Source organism: Dromiciops gliroides, chromosome 1 (assembly GCF_019393635.1).
Source record: "Dromiciops gliroides isolate mDroGli1 chromosome 1, mDroGli1.pri, whole genome shotgun sequence".
NCBI classification, from domain to species: domain Eukaryota; kingdom Metazoa; phylum Chordata; class Mammalia; order Microbiotheria; family Microbiotheriidae; genus Dromiciops; species Dromiciops gliroides.
The window spans coordinates 276342271-276366295 of NC_057861.1; the positions used below are offsets into that span (position 1 = coordinate 276342271).

General features: G+C 40.5%; 1 protein-coding gene across 5 annotated transcripts in view; it reads left to right on the forward strand.

Moving 5' to 3' along the window:
- The first annotated feature begins 2999 nt into the window (after nucleotides 1–2999).
- The window catches only part of MTFR1 (mitochondrial fission regulator 1), a 62596-nt gene continuing 41570 nt past the window's right edge, over nucleotides 3000–24025 (forward strand). Inside the window, exons 1-2 of one of the 5 annotated variants that reach the window (XM_043976887.1) lie at nucleotides 3000–3247; nucleotides 20899–21040. In XM_043976887.1, the coding sequence (XP_043832822.1) occupies nucleotides 20975–21040 (66 nt within the window). In that variant the 5' untranslated portion in view covers nucleotides 3000–3247; nucleotides 20899–20974. Of the gene's footprint in view, nucleotides 3272–3808; nucleotides 3832–20898; nucleotides 21041–24025 lie in introns of those variants that run through there. The other 4 variants (XM_043976888.1, XM_043976889.1, XM_043976890.1 and 1 more) reach the window with 4 other exon arrangements.

Sequence of the window (24025 nt, forward strand, 5' to 3'; positions counted from 1 at the left end):
CTCACTCCTGGATTATTGGAATTGCCTGCAGGTGGATAAGCCTGCCTCAATTCTCTCCCCACTTGATTCAGTCACTAAAGTGATTTTCCTAAAGCACAGGTCTGGTCATTTTATGCCCTACTCAAAAAACTCCAGGGGTTTCTTATTGCCTCCTCAAGCAAATACAAAACACTCTGTTTGGCATTCAAAACCCTTTATAACCCAGACCTTGTCTACCTTTCCAGTCTTCATACACAACTCCTCACATACTCTGATCAAGTGGCACTGACCTCCTGGCTCTTCCACAAACAAGACATTCGATGCCTCAGCTCTGGGCATTTTCTCTGGCTGTCCTTCATACCTGAAAAGCTCTTTATTACTACAGACCTCTCTGAATTCCTTTGAGTCCCAAGTAAAATTCTACCTTCTACAGGAAGCCTTCCACAATTCCTCTTACTTCTAGTGCCTTCCTGCTGTTAATGATTTTCTATTTATCTTGTATATAGCTTGCTTTCTATATATCTGTTTGCATGTTGTCTCCCCCATTAGATTGTAATCTCCTTGAGGGAAAGAACTGTCTTTTTCCTTGTTTTGTATCTTTAGTGCCAGGCATGTAGTAGGATTTAATAATTGTTGATTGTTTGAATAGTGTTTGAATTAAGGGATTTGTATTTAGTCACACAACAAGTGCCAGAAACAGTATTTAAACACAGGTCTGGCCTAACTGAAAGTATATCTTTCCTCCAAGATTTCCCTTCCACCCTTCTATACTTTTTTTCAACTAAAGTTATGGAATGGCAAATTTTTTCCTTAAATCTGGTTGTAAGTTAATGTTTTCCCTATCAAAGACTGTAATGAAATTGTTCTGCATTGTCTTTGACAATACAAATTAATTTTAAAAGAAACAAGTATTGACATAATTTGCCAAAATTTCTTTTCTTTTTTGCAGGGCAATGAGGGTTAAGTAGGGTCACACAGCTAGCAAGTGTCAAGTGTCTGAGGTCGGATTTGAACTCAAGTCCTCCTGAATCCAGGGCTGGTGCTCTATCCACTGTGCCACCTAGCTGCCCCCTACAAAATTTCTAAGAACTCTTTTGTTGTATCCCACAGTAGACTGGACTATATCTCATGTAGTTAGAAATGTACTTTGGTCCCTTATTAAACCAGCAACTCTAAAACCACCATGACTGGAAACCTAAGAAAACGAAAGTAATGGCCCAAAGAAAAGAGGTTTACAAATGTTTTATGTTATATTGTTTTCCCCTTTTTCTTTATATATCTTGGATCTTCCTTGCTCCATACACAATCTTTTACACAGCCTTAGGAACTTATATGGAGTTGCAGGGTGGGAGGCATCCTTTAGCCAAGGGCCAGAGGGCATATCCAGCTCTTCAGGAAGTACTCCTGAATTCACATTCCTCCACACCTCTATTATTATTGTTAAGTGAACTGAAATCAGGATTACATTTTCAGCATAAGTTCTCCTCCAGACTTTGTTCCCCAGGTGCCCACATTTTTTCTCCAGGACTTTTCAAATCTTTTCAGGAAATAAATGAGATCTAGGACAAGTCAAGTAATATGAACAGAAAGCAAAAGAAGGCAATTATTCACCTTTTGTACCCTGTTTTACCAGTGACAAATTTAAAGATTAAGTATTTAGGTTGGTACTTTGTATTGAATGGTTTCTTCTCCTTAAAACCACAAGAGGGAGTGGTCTCCCTCCCCAACTTGTCATTGGAGAAGAGGCAGATAGCTATGTAAAGAGAACCACAAAATCCGGTGCTTCATTTGTAGTGATTCTTCAGGTCAAATCTATCGGTAAAGTGTTAAAAAGCAAATGATTGATTAGCTGTAGAAAACTGTAGAAAAGCAAATATCAGTAGACCAAGTGGGTATTTGTCTGTTTAACCATAAAGGTCTCCAGCTCATATTACTAAATTACCTTTAGCAAATTATTTTTGCTATACAAATTTGTTTTTAAAGTAAAATACTTCAGTTTGACTTATGTTAACTTGAAATCCTACTAAGAAAAAGACAGTTTAGTTTTAACATTTATTGAGCACCCCTAGAATGTAATTGTAATTGTAATTTTGCTTCTACTATGATTAGAGTCCTAATTTATCTGGTGCTGACTGATTGATTGTACCTTTGGGAAGAAAGAGGGGGTAAATGGCATAAAGATATTGAATTTCTGTCACAAAAGATAATTACCAGTTGTTTAAGTACCTGTAGACAACAACCGGTTATGAACTGGTCCTGCAAGCTTTCTCCTTCCAGTTTAAAGCTTTAGTGAAGTCACACTGAGCTCATAATGAGTCTTACCTCATTCATCAGACTCGGTGTTTTTTATCCTCCACAGTTTATGGTACCTCTCTTTTATTGGAACATGTGATCACTATACATTTCCCCTTGTGAGTGTTGCTGTGTAATCAGTATTGGTGTCTACCACTGCCTGACTGCAAAATGTCAGTGGTCACCGCTCGGGTGAGATGAGGACGAATCCAGTGAGAAGGAAAACTATGGAAAGGGTACAGAAATAGAAAGTAAGAGCCAAAAGAGAGAGACTCCTGGGTTCAAACTACATTCATTACCACGGATATTACATAGACAAGATGCTGGCTGTGCATATCCACGATATATATATAGCACACAGTGCTATATACTGTGACTAAACACTGGACAGGAACTTGACCCTGATTAGCTGAAGGCCTAATGAAGATGACTAGCAGATTGGGTCCAAAGTCCCCAGTGTATTTCCGCTGGAAAGTCTTCCTACCTATTGGGGGAGGGGGGAGATTTAGAATTGACCTGTCTTCCCCTGCGTGGCACCCTCAAGGCCGACCCTCAAGATAGGCTTTGTACAAAGAAACAAAAGGCCACACAAAGAGATGGCCCACAGAAGCAAACATCAAGAGCGGGGGACGCAGCGCCGCATTCCCGGCCCCATGACGCCTCCTGGCCCGCTCCTACACCCAAAACACACACATGCGCAGAGTAGAGAGAGCACCCACTTCCAGATCGGGACTCAGCCGGGTGCCTGCCTGACCCTCTCCTAGACTCCCCTCTCCACCCTAGCAGCCGCGCGGTACTCAGGACCCGCCCCCTTCGCTAACGGAAGGCAGACGATTGGTTGACGGAGGCCCTGGGTTCAACCGGCCCCGGGAGGGGATTGGCTGTCTGCCGGTGACGCCGCTGGGACAACCCAGCCCGAGTCCGAAGCCGGTGAAGGAGGCGCTGGCTGTTGCGGCGGGTCTGGTGAGCTGGAGAGGTGGGGGATCCCGGAGAACAGGGGGTTAGACTCTTCAGTGCCGTTTGCCCCGGTGGGGAGGGGGCGGCTTCTGGATTCTGGGAGTTCCGGCCGGGGTGTGGGGTAGGAGCGTCGAGAGGGTGAGGCCAGGGCAGCGGAGCCGCAGCTCTGGGCTCGCTGGGCCCTGGTGGCAGCGGCGGCGGCCCGGGAGTGGGAAAGGAGGGAGTCCGCCGAGCCGGGGCCGGGGCCTGCGGGAGCTGGTCGGGGCGGACGGCAGGACGCGGGCGTGCCTTCTGCTTCCCACACACGCCCACAACGACACGTCGCTCTGGGGCTGGCTTCTAGTCGCCCCTCGGACACTCGCTCCCAAGCACGCCCTCTGGCACCTCGCGGAGGGGATGGGCTCCCTCTGGGGTCAGGCTTTCGCCCCACTGACCCCTCCGTGGGCCGGGACCGAGGAGCTTTCCGGATCCCGAAGGAGCCGCGGCCAGCCCCGAGGCGGTGGCGATAGTGCGCCGGAGAAGTAGCGCCCACCCCAGACGGTCGCTTTTGTTTTTTTTAACCCATAGGCAGTGTGGGTGTCATTGCATATGAGGGTCCCCACGGTCAGTAAGCATTTATTACGCCTCTGCTGCGTGCCGGGCGCTGAGCGGCGGGGTGAAGGCGGAGCCCCTGCCCTCGAGGAGCTCCCAGTCTAACTGTGGGGGACGGCGCTGTTAACTAACAAGCCGTGTGGGTTAGGATAACTTCGAGGTGATCGGCAGAGGGAAAGCACTAGGGTCCAGAGGGGAGAGTTTAAGGAAGCCGGGACGGGGAAGATAATTGTTTTTAGTGGTTCCCACTGTGATCTGTAGTCTTTTCCAAACTTAAATGTGTCTGTGATTCTTGTATAATTGATACTGCTTGCTTTTTCAGTGGGTGGGGGAAGAGCACCAAAGAGGGAATTCGGGAGTCAAAAATATTTTTAAATAAAATTGTAAAATGTAAAATGTCCAGCTTTAAAAATACCTGTGATTTCATTGATATGGACAGCTAGGTGGCCATGGGTAATAAACCTGAGTCTGGAGTGGGGGAGGGGGAGAGTGGAAGGAAAAAGAGCAAAGCGTTTATTAAGCTCCTCCTATTGTCAGGCGCTGTGCATCTAAGAGCTTTACAAACATCTCATTTGACCCTGTCAACAACGCTATGAAGTATTTGGATATTGTGAGCTCCCATTTTACAGCTGAGGAAACTATGAAACTATAGGCAGAGAGATTCAGTGACACAGAGTGAGTGTCTGAGGCAGGATTTGAACCCCGATCTTTCTGACAATGAGCACAGTCGGTTCTGTTCCAGTGGGCCACCCAGCTGCTTCGGAATTCAGCTTAGTCAACTGTAAAATGGGGGTAATAAATAGCCCCTACTTGGCAGAATTGTTTGTGAGGACCAAGTGAGATGATACTTGTAAAGTATCTGGCACATAGGAAGCACTTATTAAGTGCTTATTACTTTCCTCCCTTTCTCTCCCTATCAAGTCAAGATGTTCTCTATAACCCTAATTTTTTTTTTCGTGGCTTGGACCCCTTTTCACAATAATGTTCTTAAATGCATAAAACACATGGGCTTACAAACTAAACCAATTATATCGAAGTACTGTTATCACACCCCCCCCCAAATATTAAGTTAATAATGAAGAACCCTTGCCTCAGTAGATAGAGCCTAGATCTTGGGCAGGAAGAAACCCTTAGGGGTGCGGCTGGTTTACCCTTACATTTTATAAATGAAGTAAACAGGGAAGACAGGTAGTAGGTAGCAAAACACATAGAGTGATTCCAATTCATCATTCTTTGCACTGTATGATACTTGTTTTCCTGAGTTTAGGTAACTCAAAAGATAAATTATCCTTTTGGCTGTCCCTCTGGAAACTAGGCAGCACTTAGCTAGGCTGATCCTCAATAAGAGGTACTGGATGTCCAATACTGAGCCTCTTCTAAGATCTTTTCTATGTTGGTGGGGTGGAACCCAGCGTCCTGACCTTATCACTGTGATGCATCAGAGTTAGATTTAGTGGAGGATAATCAGTTACACACATTTTCTAGATTTATTTATATTATCCTCTTTATATTCCTCAGCAAACTGTGACCCACTTTTTATTCTGTGACATTCTGTCTCTAATCCCAGCCCAGCTCCATATCCGAAGCAAGCAGAAATAGCAAATGTCATTCTTCTGTATAGTGCGAAAAGACCATTGGACTTTCATAGTTCGTTCTGAGTTTGAATCAGATGAATCAGTTTTGAATCAGTTACTTATAAATTATGTAACCTTGGATTTCTTCAACTCTAAGTTGGAAGTAGTACTTTTGCTTCATAAATCTCTTGTGAGGAAATTGTTTTATAAATTTTCAAGTACTATCAAATGTAACGTACTATTAACTTGAAATACAGACTACTCTATAGTGAAACAGCAATACTTGATTTAAGTAAAACAGGTGAGAGAGCCTAAGGGCTTGAGCCACAGAAAAAAGTCATGGAAGTAAAAAGCAATTTGATTTACTTAGGAGTTACATTTATTTGTATGTTATGTTTTGAAAACCACATAAAATATTTAACTCACATAACATTTAAATGAAGTACCAAACTGTTTAATAACTGTAGCAAACATTTTAAAATATACTTCATTTCTTTATTGTGACTAGATGAGAAGAAGGAAAGAATACTATCCTCGGAAGCAGGTGCCCTGGGTTCTAGCTCTGGCTGACTGGGAACTAGCTGTGTGATGTACCAAGCCACTTAAAATGCTCAATTTTAGTTTTCTCATAAGTAAAATGGGAATACATGCCCTGCCTACATTGTAGAGTTGTGAAGATGGAATGAGATAGTATCTTCAAAAGCACTTTGTAAAATGTTACTCAAATATCAGGGATTATTAAAGGGATTAGGGAAGGTCAAGACCTTGTTCTGATGACAATAAGTAGAACATTTCAGATTAAGAAAGTTTGTATTAGGAAGTAGTGTGATTAGTGTGATTAAGATGGGAAATAGGGTGGGATTCTATTGTTGAGGGTCTTGTTTGCCAGGCCGAGTTTGGGCTTTATAAGTTGGGGGGGGGGGCAGCGAGGTGGCGCAGTGGATAGAGCACCAGCCCTGAAGTCAGGAGGACCTGAGTTCAAATGTGGCCTCAGACACTTAACACTAGTTGTGTGACCCCTAGGCAAGTCACTTAACCCCAATTGCCTCACCCCCCCCCCAATTTTTTTTAAAGTTATTGCAGGCCTTGTTTATTGATTGAATATTTGGGGTGAAAGGAATGCCTCACATTGAAAAAAAAATCATTCTTATTGCTCTCTGTTCCCTTGGTGAGTGGTGAGCTTCATAGTGTTATCACCTCACCCTTTGAAACTTTTTCAGTTTGGCAAATTCAAGTTCTTTAAACTTTTTTTTGTTCATTTGTTTTACCCTTAAGCTTTCTGAGTTAATGGCTATACTTATAGCTATCCACCCCAGAAAATTTTTCTCTGACCTACCGTGGAATGAACAGAACAATATCCTAAGTAGAACACCCCTTGCCTCATTTTCAGAATCTCCTGTTTCAGATATCTATCTAGAATAAATTCAGGCTTAAAACCAAGATAATTTGCTGAAGTGGTTGCTAAGGTTAGTTAGTCTTTATATAGTAGTCACTTCAACATCTATGTTATTCTTAAGGTCATAGAATTTAGAATTGGAATGGAACTTAAATCTTGTCTAGTACAACCCCCTCCTTTTACAAATGAGAAAACTGAAGCCCAATGGAACTCAATTTGTTGTCCGAGATCACATAGCAACTTAATGCCCAAAATAAAACTTGAATCCAGGTTTCCTGGCTCTTGATTATTTTATTTTTTTAAGTTCTTTTTTCAGAGTCAACATTGTTGAAAATCAATTCCAATTACATATGGATTTACTATAAAAACTTTATATTTCTATAATATACATTTTAAAATATTTTTTAAAAAATATACAAAATTAAGCAACTTAGTTATGTAGTCCACATTTTAATTTTTTTTATGATCAGTTATTGCCAGAAAAACAACCTTTACATTTAGTTAGAGGGATGGTGTTACACAGGTTCTCAAGAGTTACTTCATAGTTGATTATCATTCCTTAGTTGGCATGAGCAACCTCCCCAAAACCCCCTCCCCCCCAAAAAATCTTAGTACACTCTCTACTCAACTATTTAAACCAAGCATTTGAAATAATTGTTTTGTAAACTTTGTCAGTAACTCCTATTTGAAAATTTAATGGACTTTGCATAAAAGAAAAAAATGCCCAAAAAACCCAGTCATTAAAATTAATTGAATCTTAACATTTGAAACGTAAGAATCCCTAGGTTGCACCTTAGTATAGTGCTTGTAAGCTTCCTGAGAGAGAAAATATTTCTGAGAGTGACTGACCCCTGAAGGAAATTGTGGGGAGCAATATCCTCCAGGAAGTAATTTCTTTTCTCATGCCTTAACCTATATGTTCTCTTTCTTTAGGTTTTCATTAAGCCTTCTAACCAGGTCTCTCAATTTGTGGAAAGATGTAGCACAGATCAGGGACTGATTTTTGCAAGGGTAGTGGTACAGAGGGGATTAGACTCAATTGGTCATCTGTTTAAGCTCTCTAACTCTAATTTATGATTCCGTGATTTTAAATTATAGCCAATTAAAATTCACCCAAAGGTGTATTCCTGTTGAGTGAATGAATCAAACCTACTCTAGTGCTATTTGGTCTTGCTTCTTTTAAAAATAATAACATTCACCAAAACTGTCACGTGTTTGGGGTCCAGATAGAGCCAAGACCAAATAGCACTAGAGTAGGTTTACACTATTTCTTTCTTTTTTATGTGTGGGGCAGTGAGAGTTAAGTGACTTTTCCAGGGTCACACTGCTAGTAAGTGTCAAGTGTCTGAGGTCTGATTTGAACTCAGGTTCTCCTGAATCCAGGGCTGGTGCTTTATCCACTGCACCGCCTAGCTGCCCCCAAAGGTTTGCACTATTTCATTGGTGTTTGTATCAAATGAGACTTACGTGAAAGCACTTTGATTAGTACTAAGGGCTATTCTCTGTTTTCACTTTGTCACATCGCCTCTGAGGGACACTTAGCTTATAACATTGTACTATGTAGACCCTTAACCAGAGGAAGGGGGCCCCGGGTGCAGTATGTTACCTAACATCTCCCCTGGGCTCTGGACTTGGAAAGGATTTTAGAAAACATCTACTCTTAACACCTTTATTTTATAGAGGAGATAATAGACCCTGGCATGTAAGTTGTGAAACCTTGCACTACCTTCTACTGTGTGAAGGTACAGAGAGGTAGTTCTTATTATTATTAAAAAATCTTGTTTAGGAATGTCAATGGTGGTTAATTCAATTTTTGTCCACAAGCTAAAACTGAAGCTAAACAGAAACCAAAACAAGGCCAAAAACTTATTTTATAAATGCCAAAAATGTCACTCTGTATTTTTGTATATGTTAACCAAATTTATGACCTTACAGACAACAGCTGAGATACCTTCAAGATCAGATTTAACTACCTGTCTTTAAAAAATAATTATAAAAAGGGGCAGCTAGGTGGCGCAGTGGATAAAGCACCGGCCCTGGATTCAGGAGGACCTGAGTTCAAATCCGGCATCAGACACTTGTCACTTATTAGCTGGGATCATTGTATTGTGGAGAGCAAGTCATTCACAATTGCTCGTTGAACAGTACTGGTGTCACTATACACAGTGTCCTCCCAGTTCTGCTCACTTCACTATATATCAGTTCATGAGTCTTTCCAGGTTTTTCTGGGATCATCCTGTTTGTCATTTCCTATAGCACAAAACAATTCCACCACATTCATATACCACAGATATATATATCTTCAGTCATTCCTCAATTGATGGATATTCCCTTGATTCTCAATTCTTAGCCGCCACAAAGAGTTGCTATAAATATTTTTTGTACAATTTTTCCCCTTTTCTCTTTTTCATCATTACTATTGTTAACTGTTTCCCTTCCATCCTATTCCCTTCCCCATGATATTTATTTTATTATCCATCTTCTTTCATCCTATCTCTCTTCAAAAGAATTTGCTTCTGTCTGTCCCCTCCCCCACTCTGCCCTTCCTTCTTTTGCCCCTCTCTCTCTATCCCCTTCCCCTTCTGTTTTCCTGCAGGGTTAGAGAGATTACTCTACCCAATTGAGTGTGTACATTATTCCCTCCTAGAGCCAATTCTAATGAGATTGAGGTCTTTGAGCCAGTTCTGATGAGTGTTAGGCTCATTTACTGCCCAGATTAAATAGATTACTCCACCCAGTTGGGTGTGTGTGTTAGTCCCTCCTTGAGGCAGCTCTGATGAGTTTAAGGTCTTTGAGCCTTTTCTGATGAGTGTAAAATTCATTTACTGCCCTGCTCCTCTCCCATCTCTTCCCCCACTCCCTAAGCCTTTTCCTGTTTCTTTCATGTAGAATTCACCTCTGCCCTTCCCTCTCCCCCAGTGAATTCCCTTTACCCCTCAATTTAACCCTAAAGATGTCATCATGGGGCAGCTAGGTGACACAGTGGACAAAGCATCACCCCTGGACCCAGGGGGACCCCAGCCAAAACCTGGCCTCAGACACAAGACAGTCACCCACTGCATGACCCCAGGTATGTCCCCCAATTCCATTTTTTTTTATGGTTCTCTAGGGTCTTGTTTTTGAAAATCAAATTTTCCATTCAGTTCAGGTCTTTTCATGACAAATAACTGAGTCTTCTTTTTCATTAAAGTCCCATTTTTTCCTCTGAAAGATTATGATCAGTTTTGCTGGGTAGGTGATTCTTGGTTGCAATCCCAATTTCTTTGCCTTCTGGAATATCATATTCCATGCCCTCCGGTCCTTTAATGTAGAAGCTGCTAGATCTTGTGCTATCCTGACTGGGGCTCCACAGTACTTGAATTCTTTCTTTTTGGCAGCTTGCAATATTTTCTCCTTGACCTGAGAGCTCTGGAATTTGGCTATAATATTCCTGGGAGTTTTCCTTTTGGGATCTCTTTCTGGAGGTGATTGGTGGATTCTTTCAATTTCTATTTTACCTTCTCTTTCTAGAATATCAGGGCAATTTTCCCTGACAGTTTCGTGGAAGATGATGTCTAAGCTCTTTCCTTGATTGTGGTTTTCAGGTAGACCCATAATTTTCAAATTATGTCTCCTGGACCTATTTTCAATATCAGCAGTTTTTCCAAGAAGATAATTCACATTGACCTCTATTTTTTTTATTCATTTGGATTTGCTTAATTGTGTCTTGGTTTCTCATAAAGTTGTTAGGTTCCATTTGTTCAATCCTCATTCTTAGGCAATTATTTTCATCAGAGAGTTTTTGTACCTCCTTTTCCATTTGGCCAATTTGACTTTTCAAGCTGTTGACTTTTTTCTCACGTCTTTCCTGTATCACCCTCATTTCTCTTTCCATTTTTTCCTCTACCTCTCTAACTTTATCTTCAAAGTCCTTTTTGAATGCCTCTATGGCCTGAGACCAATTCATATTTTTTTTTTGGAAGCTTTAGATATAGGCACCCTGACATCAACATCAACATCTTCTGAGGGTGCACGTCGGTCTTCCTTGTCACTGAAGAAACTTTCTTTGGTCCTCACCTTTCTCTCTCTGCTCATCTTGCCTTTCTTTTACTTGACTTTTAGCTCCTTAAAGTGGGCACTTGTGAGATTAAAATTGGATATTAGATCATAAATCTACCCTACTTAACCTTTCCCTTAATTTATCTCCCAGACTAGTAAATGGAAGAAGCTTCTGGTTTTCTAGATAGAGCTTTTATTGTATGGTAGTCACAAGGTGATGTTGATTAGAAGGATAGGAAAGTAGAAACACAATACAAATCGTCTTAAGTCTAGGCTTAGTCTATATTCCGTATAAAACTCACCAAAAGCGGAAGGCCACCTTTGGGGAGACCGAGTCAAGCCTGTGCTGTTACCCGAGAGCCGGGCCGAGTCAAACTCCAGTCCGCGTCTGTCTGTGCAGCGCAGCCAGAAGACGAGCGGAGCAGGAAAAAAGGTCCCACTTCCGTTTTCTGCTTGCCTTTTAAGCTCGCACCCCGGAAGTCGAGTGCTCAGGAGGCAATCTGGCATGCGTAGCAGGCGAACTGGTGTGCGTAGCTCATGCTGTTGGTCTCCTCCCCAAAAGGGTGGTCCTAAAAAAAACCTGGCGTCTCTCCATTATCTAACCAACTGTTAAAACTTTTGACCACATTCCCCCCTTTTGTTCCTCAAGAAACAAAATATTTCCTTGACGGAACAGTAAAAATAATATAATAACTATTGCTAACTAATAATATGTTTTTGTTTTTGGTTTTTTTTGCGGGGCAATGGGGGTTAAGTGACTTGCCCAAGGTCACACAGCCAGTAAGTGTCAAGTGTCTGAGGCCGGATTTGAACTCAGGTCCTCCTGAATCCAGGGCTGGTGCTTTATCCACTGCGCCACCTAGCCGCCCCCCAGCTAACTAATAATATGTGAACAACAGTATAGAAAAGGAAGAGAGGAAAGTTTTGTCCAGAGGGGCGATTTTTTTTTTTTTGTCCTCATGAACCGATGCTTTGACATTAGTCTTGCAAAGGGAGAGCCTCTGCAGAGAGTACATGTTACAGATAGTGTATATTATAACAGAAAGGAGATAGTAAAAACTAACAAAACATAAAGTCTCTGAGTTCTCTTGTCTTGAAGTGGTAAGATGTCATCAGGAGGAAACTGGATTCTGGACTTTGGTCTGGATTCTGGTCTGGAAAAACTGGATTCTGGACTCTGGTCTGGAAAGCTGGATTCTCTTCTTTAACTGTTTGAATTGCTGTATTTTTACTAAACCTTAGCATAGCATTGTCAATGATCAAATTAATAAATTCCATTACATTCCCTCCTTTACATCCTTAGACTTCTAATAGAGGGTTGAGGTAGTTATGCAATCTGTAACACTTTTTACCACCATGTGTCTGGATCAAAGCCAAATTTAGTATGTGTTCATGACACCTGAAAATGTTATGGAAAGGTTATCATACCATATCTCATGGTTCCGAGACAGCCAGTGATTGTGCTAGGCCACAGGTGAGTTCAACTGAGTGAGATAAAAAGATAAATAAGTTCAGTTAAATTAGGAGGGAGAGAGGATGAATACTGGACTGTGCCTAGTAATTGTGCTCTACATAGTCACCATCATAAGCAAACTATGGACTTACGTATACCTGTCTCTCCTTTTGTTGCACATCTATTCTCTCCAGGGCCTGCATCAGAGTTCACAGCACGTTAGTCTCTGAAATGATAAGTTTCCATACTTCCAAAATCTCATATTAATTTCACCAAAGACAGTATGATTGTAAAAATGCGTGCTATGCTGCATAACTGAGAACATATTAGTGATATATACAATAATTCCAAACCATACCGAGAGTATAATGACATATAAATAATAAACGAATATAAATAGCTGATTATATTAGACATTGTTACATAATCTTCTTTTAGACATTATTACATAATCTTCTTTTAGCAAGTAGACCACATCATCTTATACATGAATTCTCTAGTATAACAGTAGCAGATACTTAAAGTGGTGATTAATTCATCAAGAAGAAATAAGACTTCAATTAGCAAGATTCAATATTCAATGTTTTCAGTGAGGTATCAAGCAATAGGGTTCAATAACCCTCTCTCAAAAAGAAAGAGTAAAAAAAAAGAATTCTGGTAGCTTCTGAGGCCTGATGGCCTCACCCACAGCATATACTTAAAATGTCTTTGAAAAGTCACTTAGTTTAGTTTTAAAGAAAAGCAAAAGAAACAAAAGTCAAAAAAAACAAAGCAAAACCAAAAATAAAAAGCAAAAGATTTGCTAAGCACCCTTTTGTGCTCTTAACTTAAAGGTGTGGTGAATTCCAGGTCTTTTCAGTGCCTTTCAAAAGTCAAAACAAAACAAAAACAAAAAGGATTAAAAAAAATAGGTATAGGGTAGGGAAAGGGTGGGAGAAATTGAGGTGGGCCAGAAAACTAGGCCATATGCTTTGGTGCTTTTGCCTGTAGAAGGAAATGCTTGTTAAATTTTAAGGTATTTAAGCTGCTAGAGTTTGGGGTATGCCACATTGTTTTAACTGGTTCCCCAATTCTCTGCATGCCAAAGTGGCAGGGGTTTCTGAATTGTCATTGATCTTTCTAATGCTGTCATAATGTTCTTTATGGTAGAAAATGTGGAGTTCTCTAGCATCAGTTTTGTCTGTGCCACTGATTTTCAATAAAGGCTGATTTAACTGATGAACTACCACATTCAGCTGATGCTGATTAGCAAATGCTACAATTGTATCATTTCCTCCCCACTTTCCAAATTTCTTTAATTCGTCAACATATTCCTCTAAGTCGGGACGTTATGCTGTCCCAATACATTCCGATGAGAAAAATCAAAGGGATAGTAGAATATTCGAGCATCTTGCCCTTTAAACTGGGCTGGCTTTTCTGTTTTAAAGCAAGGCTTTAGAGGCTCAAAGCAAGGGAGATTAGGCAAATGAGGCAAAGTCAGTGGGGGTATTTAAGAGAAAGTCCACTAAACTGTTAAAACTTTTTACCACACAGTTTCCAGGCTGCAGTATCCCAAGCTTCAAAGTCCCAGGTGGTATGATTTAAGGAAGATCAGGTTCTTCACTCCCCTGGCCTGTTCCCTGGTCTGTAGATGACCCCAGACCAACTTGCTAATCAACCAGCTTTGTGTGCTGTGGTTGTCAGCTCCAAAGAGCCTGTGCCCCTCCCTCACCTGGGCCACAGCTACTCAAGCCTGCCTCCTGGTTCCCAGCAGGGGTGAAAAAAACAAGTTCTGCTTCAGCACCAGCATAGACCCCTGTAGTCTTCCCCTTTCCAAGGGCTCAGCCCACTCACCAGACTGTGAACTTAGTTCCAGACAACACTGGTGCTTCAGCTGATTCAGAGGCTCTGGGGGTCTGCTTCTCTGGTGAGGCCTTCCTGGGACTGGATCTGTGTCAGGGTGATGGGTTGGGCTCCACTCCTGTCTCACCACAGCAGCTCCCTCCTGACCTTCCAAGCTGTTCTTGGTTAGAAGATGATTTCAGCACATCCTTCTGTGAGTTTTGCTGCTCCAGACCTTGCCCTATGGCATTATTTGAATGTTTTTTGGAGCGATTGTGTCATGAGTTCGAGAGCTCACTGCCTTTCCTCTGCCATCTTGGCTTCACCCTGGAAGTCACTCCAATGTATTCCTTCTTTTGTAGCCCCCAAATGTTCTGTGCCCAATAAGTATGGAAAATGTTGTATTAGGGCATGGATTCTTGCTTTGTTAATTTCAATGTTCCTTCCTTAAGAAGTTGTACTACTGTTGCTTTTACATAAGGGTCAGGGATGATAGGGGTAAAAAAAGAGATGGAAGAGTAGTGAATTTGTAATGTGTTATACTTTGGACTGCCAGTATGTGCCATTGTGCTAACCATGGTCATACTGACCATGAATGCAGTATGATCATTGTGGGCTGAAACAGCCCTGGAATGATTGAAAAGAGTTGTGAACTCACAGATAGAGAGAGGGAGAAGAAGAGGGAGAGAGAGAGAGAGAGAGAGAGAGAGAGAGAGAGAGAGAGAGAAGGAGGAGTAAGAAATAAATTTTACTAGTTAGAGTGGGGCAAGATCATAAACAATCTGGACAAGCAAAGGAATTTAACAATAAAAGCACCTGGGGTTTAAAAATAATACCTCAAAGGAGCAAGTTGCATCACTTGATACAATGCATTTTTTAAAATACATAAGGTAAAGAAAATAGTAGGATGAAAACATTTATTTTAAATAAAATTATAAAATTTTGTGCCACATGATGTGCATGGTCTTTTTAGTATTAAAATTTGTTTTGCTGGTTGAAAGAGCCATTTAGCTGAGTAAAGTGACTTGATGAAGGCAGGTATATGTAGCAGCAGAATGGATTGAAGGGAGAAGTTGATGCGTAATCCAGCATTGCTCCTCCTCCTTGTTAAATATGACATGCATTTATTAAGTGCTTGCTTTGAATCCAAGTGCTTAGCAAATGTTGCACAAAGACAAAAGTAAAGCAGCTCTTATCCTCAAAGAGCTTCCATTCTTGGGGGTGGAGGAGAGGAGTAGACAACAACATAAACATAGATAAGTATATGGAAAACATACAGAGGAAATTCAGACTAATTTGGGGGGAGGGGGGAATAAACAGTCACCAAAGGGAATCAGGAAGGGCTTTATAAAGAAGGTGTCACATGAACTGAACTTTTTGTTTTGTTTTGGGTGGGGCAATGGGGATTAAGTGACTTGTCCGGGGTCACATATCTAGTATTTGTCAAGTCTCTGTGGACAGATTTGAACTCAGATCCTCCTGAATCCAAGGCCATTTCTTTGATACCTAGCTGCCCCCTTGAACTAAACTTTTAAAGGAAACTAGGGATTCTAAGAGAGAGAAGGTGCCTGTCCAAAGGCATAGAGATGAATGAGAATGTTATATGCAGGAAAGTGAGTAAGCTATTTGGGCCAGAAAATAGAACGCATGTGGGAGAAGTAAGTGAAATAAGTCTTGAAAGATATGTTGAAGTCAAATTGTGAAGGGCTTTCAATTCTGGAGGTGCGGGTGGGGGTGATGTGCTTTAAGACTATCACTTTGACAGCTGTGTGAAGGACAGATTAGAGAGGGGAGAGGCAGAGAGATTTATCAGGAAGCTATTGCAGAAGGGTGGTCCAAGTGATGAGGATCTGAACTAGAGAGGTAACTGAATTTCAAGATTTTCTGTAAATGTAAAAGTATCAGAATACAAGTCCAGGAAAAGGCCTTATAAGTACTGGCAGGAGAGACTGCAAGAGGAAAAGATATTTCAAAGTGTCAAACATGGTGTTAAGGTCGTGAAGATTGAGAACTGAGAAAAGGCCTTAGGATTTGACTATTATAAGAAATTGATTTCATTTTATCAGTGGAAATGACATTAGAGACTGTTAAATGACATTAAACTGCTTTGTTGCTGTACCCAAAAGACTATGAGGCTTTTCCAGGTGACTTGCATTTGAAACTTTTCATATGTTTTGTTTCTCCCCCTTAGAATGTGAGTTCTTTGAAATCAGGAACTTACTTTCTGTTTCTTTTTGTTTGTTTGTTTTTTGTTTTTATTTTTTAGTGAGGCAATTGGGGTTAAGTGACTTACCCAGGGTCACACAGCTAGTAAGTGTTAAGTGTCTGAGGCCAGATTTGAACTCAGGTCCTCCAGACTCCAGGGCTGGTGCTCTATCCACTGCGCCACCTCACTGCCTCTTACGTTCTGTTTCAATCAGTGAATATTTATTAAACACCTACTATGTGCCAAGCACTGTGTTAAGTACTAAAGACACAAAAAGGCAAAAAACAGCCCCTTCCCTCAAGGAGTTAAAATCTAATGGGGAGAGATGACAGTGAAAATAAATATTTACAAAGCAAACTATACATAGAACAAATAGAAAATAATTAACAAAGGGAAGGCACTGGTATTAAGAGAGGTTGGGGAAGGTTGAATTTTAGTTAGGACTTAAAAGGGAAGCCAGAGAGGTCAGTAGTCAGTGGAGAGAGAGAGGATTCTGGCATAAGAGACAACCAGAGAAAATACCCAGAGCTGAGTTATGGCGTGTCTTGTTCGTGGGACAGCCAGGAGCCCTAGATGTATACCTAGCACTTAATACAGTGCTTTGCATGCAGTAAGGACTTAATAAATGCTTCATTCATTCAATCCTGCCTGGACTGTTTTAATAGTCTGCTGGTGGATCTCCCTGCCTCAGGTCTCTTCCCACTACAATCCATCCTCCACTCAGCTTCCAAAGTGATTTTTGGCAGCTAGTGAATAAATTAAATAATAATGAATATGAATAAACTTCATTGACTCCACATCATCTTCAAGATCAAATATAAAATCCACTGTTTGGTATACAAAGCCCTTTAGAACCTGGCCCCTTCCTACTTTTCTAGCCTGCTCACACTTCCTTCTCTTCAGGATCTCTGTAAATCTACAACTTTGGCCTACTTGAAGTATCACTATTACAACACTCTGTCCTCCAACTGCATGCCTTAAGCACTAGCTGCCCCCCATACCTGGAATGGTTTGCTCTCTCATCTCTACCTCCTGGCTTTCCTGCCTTTCTTAGACTCGGCTCAAACCCAGCCTTCTGCAGGAGACCTTTCCTCATCCATCCATCCCCTTTCCCCTCTACTCTTGTGTGTGTGTGTGTGTGTGTACACGTACACACACACACACACACACACACACACACACACGCCCCTAACTGTTTATATGCTGGTTTATTCATTACAATGTGAGCTTCTTGAGTGCAAGACAGTATCTTTGCCTTTCTTCGTATCCCTAGCACTTCACACAGTGCCCTGTATAGTAAACCATTAAAATGCTTATTGATCTATTGATTCAACAAAAAAGTTATGAGATAAGAGGAGAAAAATAAAGAACAAGTAAATGATCATAAGTATATAGTGAGCCTCTTTTATTTGCCCTGGAAAATGGGCTTGAAGAATGAGTACGATTTGAATCAGTAGGGGAGAGAAGAGGAGGATAGTGCCTGTATTGTGTCTGGATTCTCAGCAGGGTTAATGAATATGAACAAAGGTAGAAGGAATACATCTTGCTTTTTGTTTTTTTGGTTTTTGTTGGGTTTTGTTTTTTTTTTTTTGGTGAGGCAATTGGGGTTAAGTGACTTGCCCAGGGTCACGTAGCTAGTGAATGTCAAGGATCTGAGGCCAGATTTGAACTCAGGTCCTCCTGACTCCAGGGCTGGTACTCTATCCACCGAGTCACCTAGCTCCCCCTGGAATACATCTTAATTGTGGAGATCCCAGCCTGCTTAGCATAGAGGGCACCAGCAGGGGCTGCCAGGAAATGAGTTAGATAATAATGAATTTGTGTCATGCTTTAAGATTTGTAAAGCACTTTCCTCACAAATAATCCACACATGAGATGGTGCAAATAATATCTTCATTTTACAGATCAAAACACAGGCCCAGAGGGGTTAGGTGGCTTGTTCATGGGCATACAGGTACTAAGTGTTTATGATAAAATTCAAACCCAGAGCTTATAACTACAAGTCTGACACTCTAGCCACTGAACCTTGCTGCCAGGAAGAGAAATTTAAGCTTGATGTGGTAAGCTAGCCAGACCCACTTTTTTTTTTTTAAACACAGGAAGTGGCGTTGAAAGAAGATTCCACTCAATTCAATAGAAGTACTATGTGCCAGGCACTGTGTGAAGCACTATGGATACAAATAAATAAAAGAAATACAGTCCCTGCCATCAAGGAGCTTACAATCTGTGGGGGAAGGCAGCATACAAAAGGAAGCTAAAAGGGGAAGGGGAATGTGGCATGATGATGGTGGTGGTGGTGATGATAAATCCAAAGAGTACAGTTGGTAGAAAATGGTTCAGCAAACTGAGCACAGGTCGGCAGTTCATCAAGAAGGTTGCCCGTGGGTATTGAAGGTGGGGTGATATTTTTTTGGCCACAGTGACTCATGAAGATGGTTTTCAGTGCTGTTGAGCTTTGTGATCTGCTTCAGTGGAGGTTAATATCCACATCAAAGAAATAACAAAACTTGAGCAGCAGTATGCAAGATAAATTGAAGATCAGTGAAATAAGTCTAGCTAATGTTTTGTACTAATCCTGGAATGAATTGATAAAAATGTATGCTAGAGTGGTAGAAAAAGAATGAAGAAGAAAGGATGCATACAAGAAATATTTCAATACCACAATATTTAACAATTGAATAAATATTAGTGATTTACAAAAAGCATTATTCAAAGACTGATAATGAGAGAAATTACATGTGCTCATTCATGTAGCTACCTTACATGTTTAGGTAATACTGATTTGAGCATAGATATGCATTTCATAAATATGTGTGTACATAAATCTACACACATACATACATACATACATACACAAATACATATAGTTAGCCTATCCTCTATAGAGAGGGGATATGTGTTTATATAAATGTTGTAATGATAGATGTTTTTCCCTAGCCCTTATATAGATCTATTGATCTATTTCACAGACATGAGATTATCAGTTTTAGAGCTCTCCATTCCATTATTAAACAAGCCATTATTAAACAAACATAATGCCTTGTACAGAGTAGGCACTTAATCAATTTTTGTTGATTGACTCTATAACTGTTAATGTCTTTCCAGGGCTTGTCACATGATAAGTACTAAATAAATGCTTTTTCATTCAGTCAATCATTGGTTAGTGGGAATATATGCTCAAGGTCACAGAAAATAAAAAATGTATTTTTGAATAATAACGGTTAAGAAAGCTTACCACTACTTCACCTTTCCATTTCTGCCATGTTTCACAGATTTGGGGAAACAAAATACTTAATGGAGACTAAAAGTTTAACTGAATAATTATCTGTGTAGATCTCTTAGGGTCTATGCAAAAAGTTAGCAGCTTTTGCCTGAGTTTTCAAAATCACCTGTAGCTAAAGGAAAAAACCTTCCAAATTACTTAGCCCTTTTCTCAAAGAAAATGTGAAGAATTAGTAGAGGCTTTTATATAAAGTGAATGGTTTTTGGCTAACTGTATTCTTGGAACATCATCCCAGCTGTTAGCACCTTCATCTGAAGTTTTCCAGAGCTTCAGGCCTGGTGGATCATTCCCCAAATTGATATTTTCTGAGACCCATTTACTAACCTTGTGCCTGTCTCTTGACATGAGACTTAGAGCCAGCAGACTGCACCCCATGATTTTGGTCCTTTAAGTTTGGCATCAAATGTAATCATAGATCTAGTGCTAAAAGAGATCTAAGAGACCATCTCATCCAATCCTCTCACTTTACAAGTAAGAAAAATGAGATTCACAGAGAGGTGACTTGTGGACAAGGCTATTAGAAGAGGGTTGTGTGCATTATTTGTGGATTCTTTCATTTTTTTAGGTTTAACTTTTGACATTACACAGACTCACTCATTCAGAAAGCATGTGCTACTAATTGGAGGAATATGTCAGGAGAGAATCAATTCCTCCTCCCATAAGTCCCTCAAACTGCCCAGTATATAAGGACAGCTATATAGACTTAATTGCAAATATATCCTGTTAGATTCTCTCATTGGAATCCATGAACCATAATTATATCTGTATCTTCTAATTGGCCATTAGACCCTGGCAGAGTGCAAGGGGCCACAACAGCCATGGCACCATTAGGTGGTCTTCACTGTTCTTTCTTGTTTCCTCTCCTCAGCTAAGTAAATCATAAGCTCTTTGTGAGTAGGGAGAGTAGTGCATAGAATGATGAAAGGTACATTTAACTCTATTTGTACTTAACAATTTGATTACAAAATCAGTATGATACTTCTACTAATGTCATAATTCTGCACCACCCTTGACACCCTCCACCTGTTCCTTCAGAACAGGGACTGCTTCTTTTTCTTTTATTCCTACTACCTCAGATAGAGTAGGTGTCTAATAAATGCTTTTTGAAATACATTGGAACTGGAACCTTAAAAACCAACCTCCTTATTTTAAATTGCTTTCCTAAGGTGTCCCAGTAAATTAGTGGCAGAGCTAAGACTGGAACCAGTTTGCTATCTTGGAGTCCTGTGTTCCTGCCACTTTACTATGCGGATTGATAATGTTAATTGAAAGTATGCCAAGGTAAATGCTTCTCTTTTTAAATTTCAGTTTGATTATGGACCATGTGCTGATGCGTGTGCTTGAAATGTTGAAAATAACAATTTGTGAAGACTTTGCCATCTAGATGCTTAACTGGATTAAACGCCTAATTAGGATGGTTTGCGAACAAGTTGGAATAAGCATGGAATCAGTGAGTATCCAAAATTGATTTTTTAAAGCAGTAGTAAAATATGTCTGTAAAAACTTAGTAGTTCTGAATGTTGAAAAATCAAACTTTCTAATACTTTTTGCATATACCAGGATTATACTTTTTTCTCTAAATTCATATAGCAGGTTTATACTATGAATTAAAAAATTTAAGAGCTGAAAAAGGGCCTCAGAGACCCCCAAAATCTAGGCCAAACCCATTTACCAATGTTAAGAAAATTTAATTTAGGGGGTTTTTTTTTGTTAGTTCCAAATTCTTTCTCTCTCCCCCCGCCTAGTGAGGAAAGAAGCAAAACCACCTGTTATAAATATGCAGAGTACTATTTTTAAGTGAAAGGAAAATTATTTGGATTTGATAATGTAATTTCATTTAGTGTCAATATATGAATGTTCTTGGTCTGTGCTGTTTACAAAAATTTAATACACTTTTAATCTATGTAGATTTTTAGGCTTGTTAAGGAGATGGTGGGGCAGCTATGTGTCTCAGTGGATAGAGTACCAAGCCTGGAATCAGGAAGACTCGTCTTTCAGAGTTCAAATCTAGTCTCAGATACTTATGAGCTATGTGACCCTTGGCAAGTCACTTAACTCTATTTGCCTCAGTTTCCTCATATGTAAAATGGAATTGGAGAAGGAAATGGCAAATCACTTGAGAATCTCTGCCAAGAAAACCCCAAATGGGGTCATGAAGAGTTGGACACAACTGAATGACAACAACAATAATAAGACAACATAGTTTTAAGCTTTAAAAAAAAGTTGTTTATACTGGATTAAAGATAAAAGTGGTGGAATATGACAGGTTAACACAACAAAAAGGGGGGGAGGTAAGTAAAAGGAAAGAAAGTTGGGTGTTAAGGTGTTAACAAGGTACTAACAGTAAGAAGGGAATGTTTCTTAATTTCAGTAAGCAATTTACCATAACAGTTTTTCAAGAGCTTCTAACAAGAAAGAGTAGGATTGAAAATCCCACTTCCAGTAAGTGGAGAGTAGAGAAGACCTGAACTGAATGTGAGATGTTTGTATTTCTACAAGTCAGAACTAAGGAGAGAAAGGATTTGAAAAGATAGAGAAGCTTGACTTGAGTCAGAAGGTTGGAAGGCCACAGCAGCCCTTCCAAACCTTTACATTCCCCCTCGGATGTCTCATGGTCCCTTCCTCCTCCCCACCCTTTCCACATAGAACCTTAGTCTCTGTAGTGTAACTTTCTATCCAGTGACGATGGCCTCCTGATTATTCTCTGAATAAAACACTCCATCTTTTGGCATTGGGCATTTTCTCTGGCTGTCCCCATTCCTGGAACATTCTCCCTCCTCATCTCTGCCCACTGGCTTCTCTGACTTCCTTCAAGTCCCAGTGAAAATCCCATCTTCTACAAGAAGTCTTTCCCAACCTCTCTTAATTATAGTGCCTTCCTTTTAATCATCTTCAGTTTATCCTGTATATAGCTTGTTCATACATTGTTTGCTTGTCTCGGCTACTTGATTGTGAGCTCCTTGAAGGCAAGGACTGTCTTTTTCCTCTTTTTGTATCCCCAGTGCTGGTATGTAATAAGCATTTAATCAGTGTTCATTGACTGACTGCCTCATTGATGTGTTGGACTTTGAAAGCCATTTTTTTTTCTTTTTTTATAAAGAGATTGTGGCTCTCAAGCTAGGGGAACAGAAAGAATATATAACGAAATTAAGGTGATAAAAAAACAAAAGCTAGCAGTAATTTTTAAAAGTTCTTTCCCCAGTCATGGCTGTGAAAGGTACCACCTCCTGTTTTCCTTTTTATGATGAGATCTTTAATATTTAGATCACATACTGCTTGGAAATCAATGAAGCTATTTGTTTTGACCTTTTTTGGTAACATTTTCCTTCTCAGAGTCTGAAATCTTCCTGAATAATGCCTGGACTTACAAACTACATGTTTGGGGGCAGCTAGGTGGCACAGTGGATAAAGTACTGGCCTTAGATTCAGGAGGACCCGAGTTAAAATCTGACCTCAGACACTTGACACTTACTACCTGTGTGACACTTGAAGTTTCTCTCCCAAACCCCTCTCTCATATATACATTTGTGCACTCGCGAGCGTGCACGCGTGCGCACACACACACACACACACACACACACACACACACACACTTCATTTTCCCTAGCACTCACAGCAAAGAGGTCTTCCTTAAGCCTCTTTACCTTAACCCTCATTGCCCCGCAACAAAACAAAACAAACACTACATGTTCTCATAGTTCTGAATAGTTTACCTTCAGTTAGGATCATATGAACATAAATTTATGCTGAAAACGACTGGAGGCCATCCAGTCCACTCCACTTTTACACATGTGAGGAAACTGAGCAGTTAAATTACTAGCTTCAGAGTCACACAGCTATCGTGACAAAGGTGATATTTGAACTCAGTTTCTTCATATTCTTCCCACTCTGCCACACTGCTATCTTCCCATGACCCTGTAGCTGATACACTGGACTAAGTCTTATTATGCTTACTGCTTCAGGGACAAATTCTTTCTTCCACCTTCATATCTTCTTTCTGCACAAAGAAAATGTTGTCAGAAAGTTAAGAGGGCCAGCATTGGTGTGCTGGGTAAAGGGCTGGCTTTGCAGTCAGAGGACATCAGTTCTGATTCTGGCTCCGTTATGTGCTGGGTGGAGCATTAAACTTGAAGTCAGGGAGACTCAAGGGCAAGTCCTGCCTCAGGCACATGCTGGCTGTGTGGCCCTGGGCATGTCTCTTAACCACTCTCAGCTTCACTTTCCTCATGTATAGAATCACAGGATTATTGTGATTATCAAGTGAGGTAACACACAGAAAGTGCTTTGTAAATCAGGAAGTTCCACATTAATGCTACTCATCATGATCACTGGTGCTACTACTACTGTAACTACTGCTACTCTTACTGTTACTATCACTACTGCTGCTGCTACTTCTGCTACTTGACTCCACCACTTTGGCTTCTTCTTCTTCCCT